Below are 12,472 nucleotides of genomic sequence, written 5' to 3'. Positions count from 1 at the left end.
TAAAACCTTTGTAGTCTTGCCTTTTGGCAGTTATAACTGAATTAGACTTGACTAAAACTTGTGGTAGTCTTGTTTTAGCTTTATCAAAACAGACTTTTTTCCGGATTTGACATTTATACTGGATTGGACTTTTACTGGACTGGACTGTCTTTTCATTGTTAATATGTCTGAAAAGATGAAATCTGGTTTTAAACGTTGTCAGTGTGGCTAAAAATGTCGGTCACAGACAACCACAGTTCCTGTGTCTACTGTCTTGGCCCTCTCCACTTACAAGAGGACTGCTCTATTTGTCACTCTTTTAGTGGGAGGGTCATGACAGATAGGCGAGGAAACTGATGGATAGAGGATTGCTGAAACCCTCTTTCCAGGAGGCTTTGGATGCTTCAGACCAGACATCCAAGTCTTAGACATCGGCTCCGAGCTCTTGAGTCTAGTTGGATCACCGGTTCCACAGACTGGGGCCAGTGTTCAACTGTTGGCAGTTTCGAGCCTCGAGTCTTGGAACGAGCTCCTCCACCGACTCTATTGAGGTCGGCTCCGATCCCTTCGTTGCTCTAGAGAGCCCCTTTCGACACCGACGTGGACCGTGTGGTGCAGAAACTTATGGAGCATACGGCCCTATCCAAGCTTATTTCGGTCTCCTCTCAGTTGATGTCGAGACTTGAAGGCCTGCCACTATCTCCATCTGTTCCTCCTCCGAGACCTGTTCAGTCTTCGGAGCCGGAAGAAGCTGACCTGATGATTGTGGAGCCCTCGGTGCCAGAACCGTCTTTCTCGGTCGGCCGTTTACCTCGACTCCATCCGATCCGGGCGGAGTCTCGGCCCAAAGATCTGTCCTTGGTCCGGGACCGAGAGTCGGACCGATGTTCGGTCCGGTCCTCTCCTCGGCACGGATCGATTCCGCCTCCCGGGGTCGGTGCCCTGTTTCGGGATTCTTCCCATTTCTTGAACCGGAGATACCGACGGGACCCGGGGCCTTCGACCATGAGGAAGGTGTTGTCTACTCAGACAACCACATCAGCAGGTACAGCTTCTCCTCCCGGACCGTTATCCTCCTCTGCACCCACGCCATGTCCAAGCGCCGGGCACCAGTGTCTCAGCCACCCTGGAGGGTGCCCCTCTTCCTCGGAGGCTTCTTCGGATGCTCCCACGAAGAAGTTCCTAGGAAAAGACTGTGTAAGAGGAGACACTTGGATTCTCCACAAGAATCCTTGACATCTGATACTGACTTAGATGAGTCAGAAGGGTCCCTAAGTCACCTTCAGAGGATGTCTCTTTGCTGACATCTTGGAGATCCTTAAACAGAGAGGTGACTGGCAAGCCCTCCCCTTCTGAGGATGAGTCAGTTTTGCTGAAGGCATTTGGTGCCCGTCCTTCCTCCTCCTGGGTCACTCCGCCCTTTGATGAGTTAATGGAATTAATTGCTCAAGGGCGTGGAGACTCCTGACACGGTGGAACCTGTCCCTAGGAAGCCAAATAAGTACATCACGGCACCACAGGACAAAGCTTACCTTACCAAAGGAGTTCGGTAGACGCCATGGTGGTGGCAGCGGCCCACGAAAAAGGAGATGTCGGAGTCTTCCTCATCTGTCCATCCGCCTAACAAAGATTCTAGGACCATGGACAGATACATTTCAGCGGCTTTCTCTATGTTCCTGAACTATTTGACCCATTTTACACGTTTACAGAGGGATCTAGTCAAAGAGTTGGGAGATACCCTCCAGGGTGCTACAGATGCCGCTGTCTCAGAGAAAGTTACAGCGCATCTCAACACCCTTACGTCCATTGTGAACTCGTCCATGAGGCTGATATCCTATGCAGCCGAAGGATCGAGTAGGGCAGCGGCTTCAGCGATTGCTCTTCGGAGGCAATCCTGGATGCGCTTATGTTGCGAAGCCTTCAAGTCTTCCTTTACTAACGCCCCATTTGATGGAGCCACACTTTTGGCCCTAAAGTAAAGGAGACCCTTACCGGTGTGAACAGGAGGGAAAGACTCTGTCTGCTGTCGGAGTCCGTTTTCCACCCTTCCAGACCGTACCCCAAAGGGCAACGTGGTGGGAAAATGTGGTTTCGTAAACCCCAAGGGTCTTTCCAAACACACAGGGTGATGCCCCTCTAGAGGCAGAGGGGGCAGAGGTGGAAGACGCCCGCCTGGCGGCAGAGGGGTCCAAAACCAAGGTGACAGGGATAACCTCCCTGGCAAACCTTTCAGCACTCCTGAGAGGAGGCCCGACTGTCCTGCTCTGGAGGCAGTGGGTCGCTTAGCTTTATACCCTCAGGCCTGGCAAAACCTTTCTTCAGACAATTGGGTAAAAGCATTGTTACCAGAGGTTACAAAATCCGTTTCTATCCACCCCCATTCCAAAGAGAAAACTCCCAGATGTACCACCCCATCTGCGAGACCCAGCAGCTACAGAAATTTCAAAGCTGCTAAGAAAAGAGTCATCCAACCAGTCCCAGCGGACCAAATAGGATTCGGAACTTACTCAAGGTTCTTTTAGTTCCAAAGAAAACAGGGGACTGGAGGCCAATTCTGGACCTAAGTCATCTCAACACCTTTGTCAAGAAGGAAACGTTTCGAATGGTCACGCTTCAATCGATCCTTCCATTCTTACGGAAGGACGACTGGATGTGCTCAATAGATCTGAAGGACGCATACTACCACATCAAAATGGCCAGGGCGTCCAGAGATCACTTGCGCTTCGGCTGGGAGCCAGTCACTATCAGTTTGAGCCCTGCCCTTTGGTCTGACCACAGCCCCAGGGTCTTCACCAAATGCATGGCAGTGGTAGCGTCTCATCTGAGGCGCCTAGGATTCCAGGTGTTTCCGTATCTGGACGACTGGCTCCTGTCTGCCACCACCAGGCGTCAACTGATACATGCCAGGGATTACTCCTACAACTTTGCACACACCTTGGCATTTCAGTAAATTTCGAAATCTTTGCTACAGCCATCACAGCATATCTTATTCATAGGAGCGAATTAGATACTTCGTCAGTTAGTTCTAAAACTTCCGACAGAAAGAATAGTAGCACTTCAATTCAACATTTCCCTTCTGCTGTCGTCCAGGAAATCCCCAGCAAAATTGTTTTGAAAGTTCTGGGTCTCATGGCAGCTTCTCTCATAGCAATACCATTGGGAAGACTGCACATGAGAGTGCTACAATGGCTTCTATTTGCACAATGGTCATTCCAACAACTTCCACTGACTCACGAAATATTGATAACGAAAACATGCAAATCACACCTAAGGTGGTGGTTACAGACTTGCAACCTATCCGTGGAAGACCATTTGTGCTACCCACACCGTCAGCAACGATAACCACGGACGCTTCCCTGATAGGGTGGGGGGGCATCTTTCAGGGACAGACAGTCCAGGGCGAATGGACCAATCTGGAGTACAATCTGCACATCAATGTTCTGGAGTTGAGGGCAGTGTTTTGGCGTTGCAACACTTTGCTCCCCTTCTTCCTCCAGGGACCATTGCAGTTCAGACAGACAACATGTCCGTAGTATGGTACATAAACAAGCAAGGGAACCAGGTCCTACCAACTATGCAGAGGCCATGAGAATTTGGCAATGGGCAGAGTCCACGGTCGCTTTCTGATCGCACGCACATCCGGGGTCATCCAACGTCATAGCCGACAGGCTGAGCAGGGCAATACTATTGCCTCACGAGTGGTCCCTCAAACAGTCAGTTGCGAAAAGATTTTTCAAATGGGGCCAGCCTACCTGCGATCTGTTTGCGTCTCCAATGAACGCCAAATGCAGGAGCTACTTTGCCCTATTACCCTCCAGGGAAGTCCCAGGGACGCTGGTGCACGATTGGCCCCGGGTCTCCTATATGCTTTTCCTCCATTTCCCTGATTGCAAAGTTTCTGCAGAAAGCAAACAACCTTCAGAGGACTATAATTCTCATTGCTCCGTTCTGGCCTCGTCAAATTTGGTTCCCCTTTCTCTTGCATCACCGATTCGGGGACCTTGGATGCTGGACCCAGAGCCAGATCTACTGACTCACTCGTCAGGAGTTCCTCACCCATCCCTGGAATCTCTCCATCTAGCAGCTTGGCTGCTCGCTTCCTTTTAGCCAGGTCAATTCCCTTACATCGGTTCAAGATATTTTGGTAGCTTCTCATAAAGTTTCCACTACAAAGACTTATACTAGTAAATGGAAACGTTTTGTCTTCTGGGCGAGTCACATCAGTTGGACCCTGTTACAGCTCCGTTGAATAAGGTCTTAGAATTTCTAACCGAATTATTTCAGGAAGGAGCTTCTCCGCTACCTTAAGAGTACAGTTGGCTGCCATTTCTAGCTATCATATAGAAGAAAGTGGTGCACCTATTATGGCTCACAGACTCTGTAAAGCCTTTTTAAAAGGTTCCTTTCATATCAGACCACCAGTCAGAAGCCCGACATCACCGTGGAATTTAAATTTGTTGCTCTCTAAATTGATGCTACCACCCTTTGAACCAGCTTCAAGTTGCACTTTGAAATTTTTGTCATGGAAAACATTATTTCTAGTGGCTATTACATCGGCTAGACGGGTGTCTGAGCTGCAGGCCCTTTCGGTCAAACATCCCTATTTAATTTTTCATTCTGACAGAGTATCCCTCGCACTAATCCATCCTTTCTTCCCAAAGTTTGTTCTACTAGTAATATTAATCAGTCCATTGAATTACCCACCTTCTTTAAAGACCACTCTAATAAATTAGAGTATATGTTGCACAAACTGGACGTCCATAGACAGCTCAGATTTTATTTAGATAGAACAAAAGATCACAGGAAATCTGATCAGCTATTTATAGCTTTTGCTGACAGCAGAAAGGGTCTTGCAGTTACGAAACGAACTCTTTCTAAGTGGCTAACTGATTGTATCATTTATGTTTATGAAAATTCTGATCAAACGTTATCAGCAAAACCCAGAGGACATTCTACCAGATCAATTTCTACATCTTTGGCTCATGCAGCTCGTTTACCTTTAGACATCATTTGTGCGGCTGCTACTTGGGCTAAACCACATACATTTATCTCTCATTACAAAGTGGACAGGGTTTCTAGGGATAGGGCAACCTTTGGTTCCACTGTGCTCAAGAACGTTCTCCCTTGAGTTCCTCAGGATCATGGAGCTAGGGACGCTACCCATGTGTAAGAACAAAGGCGAGATTGAACACTCTCACATAAAGAAGTTATGTCCTTACCATAACGTTCCATGTGGAGTGTTCATCTCATTTGGTTATTACACTCCCACCCTTCCCACCCTTAGGAAGAACGTTCGATTTGGTGCCTGGTCTGGAGTATTCTCCTTCTGCTGTTGCAGTGTTGGTGTTGCTATCATACCCTTGGTATGTTTGTATAGATGTAATTATGTATATAGTTTGGCATGTATGCGTGATTGTTGTCTGGTTTGCTTGCAAACTTGATCTGAGGTAATGGCAGAGGGGGATTGTGGGTATTACATGTCCTCGAGCTTCTTCTCGATGCAGAGCTTGCAGTCGGCCGGCACGGAGCCGAGGATCGGCTCCGAACCCATGTGTAATAACCAAGGCGAGATGAACACTCCACATGGAACGTTATGGTAAGGACATAACTTCTTTTTTCAGGAAGGTCAGAATTATTTAGGACATCAGCCAAAAAAATCCATAGAAATCTATTACCATGTTAGATTTTTGTCTGACACCATCCCCACTAATCTGGAAGTGAGCTCTCTAACACATTTTGTAAGAAAATTAAGGGGATTTCTTTCCTGCGTTCTGCCCAAATGTCTATAGTCTGTATAAATACCACCTGCAAACACCCCCGAAAACACGCTGTTGGCATAGTGGGACCAACCTTGTCTGCGATAAAGTAATCTTATTTGTGTTTTTATGGTGTGCCAGTTATTACTGCATGATTTACTCCTTTTATTTGTATACCATAAGTGTTATTTGGTATTTCTGATTCTGATTCCAAAGAACTGATATAAGTTGTTGCCAGCATTTGTTGTATACAGGGTTTGATACTGCATGAAGCCAACAGTGACTTAAGCAGGGAACTTGGGTGTGTTGCTCAAGAAAATAACACATTCCTGATACTTTTCTTGGCTAGAAAGCTGTATGTTATGAATTGCTGCTAAGCTACATCTCCCTCATAGAATCATGATAAGTACTCAAGTATTTGTACTGTCCTACATCAACAATAGGCTTAGTGCTACTGTATAACATAACCCTTATATGGCTGACGAAGATTCCTTCCTTCCATCCTTCCTCCTCACCTTCCTGTGTTTTGCTAAAGCTAAAACATTAGCTAGGGACAGTAATATTCAAGACTTCAAATGGGACAATGTAGTCTTCATATTTCAAGTCCTGTTGAATAAACATCCTTGATAGTATCACTCAGTCACCAGGAAATAATGTTTTTATGTAGATTAAAACAGCTGCTTCTGCAATAGTATAGATAGTGCTGAAGATCATTTGATATTTTTTTTTTATTTTGATGCAAGCACTTCCATCTAAGTCCAGTGTGTGTGTGTGTGTGTGTGTGTGTGTGTGTGTGTGTGTGTGATCTGTATACTAACCTGAATTGACAAAAAGTGACCCATGCTTTTATTACGAGTTGCATTAGAAATGAAAACAATAACACCCTCCTTAGTTATTTCATGTGATTTTTTTACATATCTGAAATGATCACTAATTTTGATACTTTTATTCATTATACAGAAACTCCAGCATCTACAGGAAGAAAAAAGTTGTGAAATTGCAAGTCTGCGTCAGACTATAAAAGAGCTAGAGCAACAGGTTAACAGGGGCCACAATTCTTGCCTTAAACGTAGAAGATTCTGAGCATGGTATCTTTGTAACAAGTGATAACTGCTGGAATATTTATACACTGAGTTGTTAATGCAGTAAATGTTTGCTGCATGCAGAAACTATATGTTTAGTTTCAGGAGTGTATAATGTATCAAGAATACAGATATGAAATATCCTGTACTTAAAAAATAAAAGTATTTTTCAAATCAGTCTTTCACAGCATTTGTATTTACAGTTCATCCATTCTGTGATTACCTGCCATATTCATTTTAGAGTTGCTGGGGTACTGAAGTTTGTCTTTGCATTCAAAGGGTGCAAGGCAGAGGAACTAATATTAGATAGGATGCCAGTCTTCCAAAAGTCACACACACAGACACACACACACACACACACACACACACACACACACACACACACACACACGCGCGCGCGCGCGCACCAGGGGACCTTTAACCTAGCCTGGTATTCAGAGGGCACAAGACAGAAAAACTGGTATTAGATATGAATACCATATGTGCGCATACAAATATACATACACACAAAAAAATAATAACATTTTCACACAGGCAAACATGGAGACTTTGAACAGGAGGCACCTCTGGTAAGAACCAAACTGGAGCACTGAGAGCTTTGAGAAGGAGTTACTTAACAGACATGCTTATATAAGCTTTGGAACTGACTTCCTAGAAAAACAATTGTGATGATGAATGCACAGATAACTTAAATGAAGCTCAAACAGTAAACTGCATGTAATGATTCTAAGAAGCACATAAGAAATACCACGCCTTTAACTTTTACAATTACTTTTTTTAATTTGTGTCATTTTTGTGATAGTTTTGTTTCACTTTGCACTTCTGCTATACATAAAAAAAGTAGTCAAGAGTTTAAATAGATTTCCATTTTGTTTGCTTAGCAATCTGTCATGTACTTACTGTAAAACTACAGATGAGTATGTAGTGCAGACAAGTGGTGATTTAGTGCCACATGTACAACTGTATTTTCTCATCCAGGTAACTCCTCAATATACTTAAGTTTGGCCATTTCGCCACTAAAGTTCAGTGATGTTAGCCTTATGCTAATTGTAGCAGAGTACTTCTTAACAAATCACAAAGTGTACTTCCTTTCCATGCCACTGCTGTGGTTAATGTTTCTGGCTACTGGAACAAGCTGGTTCTGGAATGCTGCTTTGGTGCTGTTTTGCATTAATTCTTCAGAGGTTTTGAGGGAGAGACATGCCTGGATTACTGTATTGTTTAGAAGCCATTGATCAATAAACAGCAAACTGTTTATCAACTAATCTCATATCAAAGAAAATGTTTCACAACCAAACTAACATCTGGGACCCATCTTGATGGTCATTGACAGGTTTCATCCACTCCAACACAGTTTAGTATTTTTTTTTTAGAAGCTCTAGGGGAGTGTACACATCATTTGTTAGGATACACAGTATAATTATTTGTTGACTGCATAAGCATGCAGAGACCCAAAGCCAGACAGATGTAATTATATTCACTTGCTGCAGTAATCTTCACTTGAGGGATATCCCTTCCAGATGACACCCCGGCAGCGGCCAGTATGCAAAAGACTTTCACCACTGTAGGGTACGTGGAATATCTGGTATTGGCTGAGTCGTACATAGGCCATAAAACAGACATACACACTTACCATCCTCAGAACTTTTCTTCTGCCAGTCAGAAAGCCAGCTACTGAATGTCGGTCTTGCAGTTTCCAGAGTTTTCATTGTCGTTTTCTCAAATAAGTGCCCTGTTGGGGAATTTTTTCTTTCTTCTTTTTTGTTATGTCATCCAGGAAGGGCAAATGCCAGTGTGGAAGACAAACTCACATAAGGACAGCCATACTCTGTGTCTTTTCTGCCTAGGCCCCAACCACAACCATAGGTCATGTAGTATTTGCCAGTCCTTTGTTCCAAAGACCCTTAGAAGCAGGATTAATTCTTTAGCTTTGTATTTAGAAAACCAATGTCTGAAACTTTTAAGTAAACTTATGGAGGGTGCCCCAGGGTCTAATACCAAGCCACTGAAGCATAAAGCTAAAAAAGCTAGGCCTACGCCTTCGGCTGCACCCCTGCCATCTGACATCCCTCCTGAGGCACTCTTCGACCTGGACGCATGTGGGATCTCTGACTTGGAGTCACAGGCCAAACCCATTTCTGAGGTTGCTTTACCTTTAGCCACGAGCACATAGCAAGAGGTTGAGCAGACGTCCAACTTGGATGTCAAGGGGGAACCGAGGCTTGAATGCGTTGAGGACCCTATGAGGTTAGCTTGCAGATCTGAATCCGAAGTCCCAGAGTCTGAGCCATCCGCTACTAGGCCAATGTCTTGCCGTCCAACCCTTCAAAAAATAGTGTCTCCAGCTAAGAAAAAGCAAAAGACAAGACATTTATCCACTACTAAAGAGGCCCTTTCTGAATGGCAGGCCTTTTCTCAAAACTTTTTCTAGGCCTTCATGACCCTCAAACAGATTTCAGCAGTGCTTCCTCCTTCCCCAGGCCCTCAATCCTCCCAGAAAAGAGTTAAGGATCCTGAATCTTCAGATGATTCCTTTTCTGAAGAAGAAGAATCCTTAGATTACTCAACCTAGATACCGTCTTTAGAATATGTATCTCCTGAAGAGGAGTCTATAGGAGTTGAGTCCCCCATGGAAGATATTTCCTTTGGGGAACCCATCTTGAAAATGGGGGAGCACTTCAAGTGGCATACCACCCAAATTTCAGATGTACAAAAAAGGGTACTACCAACTGCTGAAAATGTATTTGCCTAGTTTCTCTACAGTTTCACTTGTTTGTCCAGCATTTCTGGATGTTTTTCACAATGCCTGTCAAAACCCAGACTCTCAGGCCCAAGCCCGTAAGAATCCTGATAATTTTTTTTATAAAGTCTCTGGGGACTGCCATTTTCTTTTCAAATGTCCTGAAGCAGACCCAACAGTTATTTTGGTTGCTACTGACAAACCTTCCAGGATGCTGCCTTCTACTTCCATGTTGCCTTTGGACAAGGAAAGTAGGACCTTGGAAAGACTAGGTAAGAAGACCTACACCTCAGCAATTTTTACTTTCAGGGCTATAAACTACCAGACTCACATGACTAAATATTCTCTTGAATTATTGTCACAGGCTACTGCTGCCATCTCAGACCTCCCTAAGTCAGAGGGAAAAACCTTAGCCCTGTCTTGGTTGGGAGCCTCTTTTCAAGTGGCCAAACATTCCATAAAATGCAGCTATGACGCTGCTGAGGCCTGTGCTAGGGCAGCTGCAGTAGGGTCTGTGCTTAGAAGATTTTCCTGGCTCAGACTTCAACCACTTCAGGATGATTTCAAATCCAAACTCATGGGTGCCCCTCTAAATAACTCCTCTCTGTTTGGTCCTGCTGCTGTAGCACTTTTCAAGTACCTACAAGAAAAGACCAAAGAACTCAAGGAGTTAAAACACCTACTAGTTTCTCCACAGTGCCAAGGTTCCATAGGAACTTTCCTTTGAAACCTGTCTTTGTCCATAGCTGCTCCCAGCGCCACAGCAGTGAGTCTTCTGGGGGAGAAAAGAGACCTCAGAGGACCAGGGATCCCCAGAACCCTCCTCAACAAAAGCAGCCCTTTCCTGACAGAGCAGGGAGTTTATAATTACCCTGCTTCTGTCCCCCCCTCTCCCTCCACCTCACAAAAGCTGTCAGGGTGTGAAAAGGCATTACCCAAGACAACTGGGTCCTTTCTATCATAAGAAACTGATATTTTATGGTTTGGCGACCCACTCCCACCTTTCTGAGTGCCCCCCCCCCCCCGAGATCAGCTACATCTCTTCCCAGATCACCTTTCAAACATCTGCTTACAGGGCTCCATTCAAAATGTCCCTGCCAGTTCTAAGGGAAAAGGATTCTATTCAAGGATGTTTCTAGTGCCCAGAAAGAATGACCCCTGGGGGAAAATTTTGGACTTCTGTCACCTCAGCCCATTCTTAAAGGTCCCTTCCTTCACAATGCTTACTCTCCAGACCCTTTTCTCTCTGCTCTTTCATCAGGGTTTCATGACATCTGTGGACATAAAAGATGCTTATCTGCACATCCCTATTCACCCACATTACAGGAAATACCTGCATTTTTCTGTGGGTTCCTGGCATTTTCAATTTTCTGCTTTGCCCTTTGGCCTCTCTACAACTGTGAGAGCTGTCACCAAATGTTTGGCTCTGGTCATTACCCATTGCAGGCTACTAGAGATCCAGATATTTCCATACCTGGGAGACCTACTCTTATATGCCCCGAGCCCACAGGTCCTGCAACACAATCTTCAAACTGCCATTTCCCTACTGAGAAATCTGGGGTAAACAATAAATTACAAAAATCTACCCTCTCTCCAACCCAAGACCACATTTTCCTTGGGTGAAGAATTCAGACAGACATATTAAGGGTATCTCTACCCTCACAAAAACAGAGGATCTTCACACTTTCTTCCTGTCTCTTATGCCTTTACACCACATCACAGCCAGGGAATTCCTCAGAGTAATAGGGTTTATGGCCTGTACCATTCCCACAAGAGAAAGCATCAGTGGTTCCTCAGGTTTGCCAGAACCCAACATTCACATCCTCTAGAAGTCCCCATTCCCCTGATCCCATGCTTGAAAAAGAGGCGCAGCCATGGAAAAATACACTGTCCAAGGAAGGTGGTCCCTCTCCAAGAAAAGGGAATACATCAACATAAAGAAAATAAGAGCTTTCCAACCAATCACCCAGGGTTAAACGAGCATGTTTCAATTGCCAGTGTACTTAAATTAAAATCTTTGGAAAGATGAGTTAATATTTAGTTATGAAAATGTATTAATTTGTTGTGTTACATTTTATTAAAATGTTTTCTTGTTAATAAATGTTTTAATTAAATTTTGAGTGGACTTGAAGGGGTTAAAAAAAGGAGCACAGGGAGTGTGTTATGATTAGTGATTCCTTACTGTTTTTATACTAGTTTACGTAATTTGACTGGGGGATTTAAACTTGATTTGTAAAAAATGGAGTTATTTGACGAAGTCTTGGTTTAGTACAGGACAAAAGTGCTTATCATTCATCATATTTTATGTGGTTGTTTTATGATTGTTTTATAAATGAGTTATTAAAATACGCTTTGCAAAAAAATGAGTGCCTCGGAGTTCCGTCTGTGCTTCGTTCTATACGCTATAATGGTTCCTCAGGTCTGTCTGGGCCTAACATTCACATCCTTTAGAATTCCCCAGTCCCTTGATCACATACTTGAAAAAGGAAATTCTCTTGTGGTCTCAGTAGGTAAACCTAAATCCAGTACATCGGGGGTGTGGAGGTGAAGCCCCCCACTTTTTTTTTTTTTTTTTTTTTTTTTTTTACAGATCAGCGATTCTTTTCCCTGGGAAAAAAATCACTGATCCATGTGTTCAACATATTGCATTTTCTTAGTGTTTGGGTTGATTATATAGCGTTCGCAAATGTTAAGTTGTCAATCTCGCCTTCATTCTTGCTGGATGGGTCTGGAGCCGAGGCCACTTACTAAAGCTCGAGAGCTTATTTTACCGGCTCGAGTCAACCCTATATCCCATGATGCTAGGCGATAACTCCCCAGATCTCGTTTGCCGCTTTCGCTTGCGAGGTGCGTTTTTTTACCGGCTCCTGGTAAGTCTTATATATAGAGTGTTCAGTCACCCTTTTTTAGTTAAT

The 12,472-nt window shown here is 44.2% G+C and overlaps 1 protein-coding gene across 1 annotated transcript in view; it reads left to right on the top strand.

Annotated features, from left to right (window-relative positions):
* CCDC152 (coiled-coil domain containing 152) overlaps window positions 1-6,995 on the top strand; it is a 1,110,728-nt gene extending 1,103,733 nt beyond the window's left edge. The window contains exon 7 of the mRNA XM_044069728.1: window positions 6,696-6,995. Within this exon, the coding sequence (XP_043925663.1) occupies window positions 6,696-6,818 (123 nt within the window). The 3' untranslated portion in view covers window positions 6,819-6,995. The remainder of the gene's footprint in view (window positions 1-6,695) is intronic.
* The last annotated feature ends 5,477 nt before the right edge of the window (window positions 6,996-12,472 follow it).

Source organism: Protopterus annectens, chromosome 1.part0, assembly GCF_019279795.1.
Source record: "Protopterus annectens isolate FY-2018-M chromosome 1.part0, PAN1.0, whole genome shotgun sequence".
NCBI lineage: Eukaryota > Metazoa > Chordata > Ceratodontiformes > Protopteridae > Protopterus > Protopterus annectens.
The sequence above is the reverse complement of the archived record's forward strand: the minus strand, read 5'-3'. Positions and strand labels throughout refer to the sequence as shown.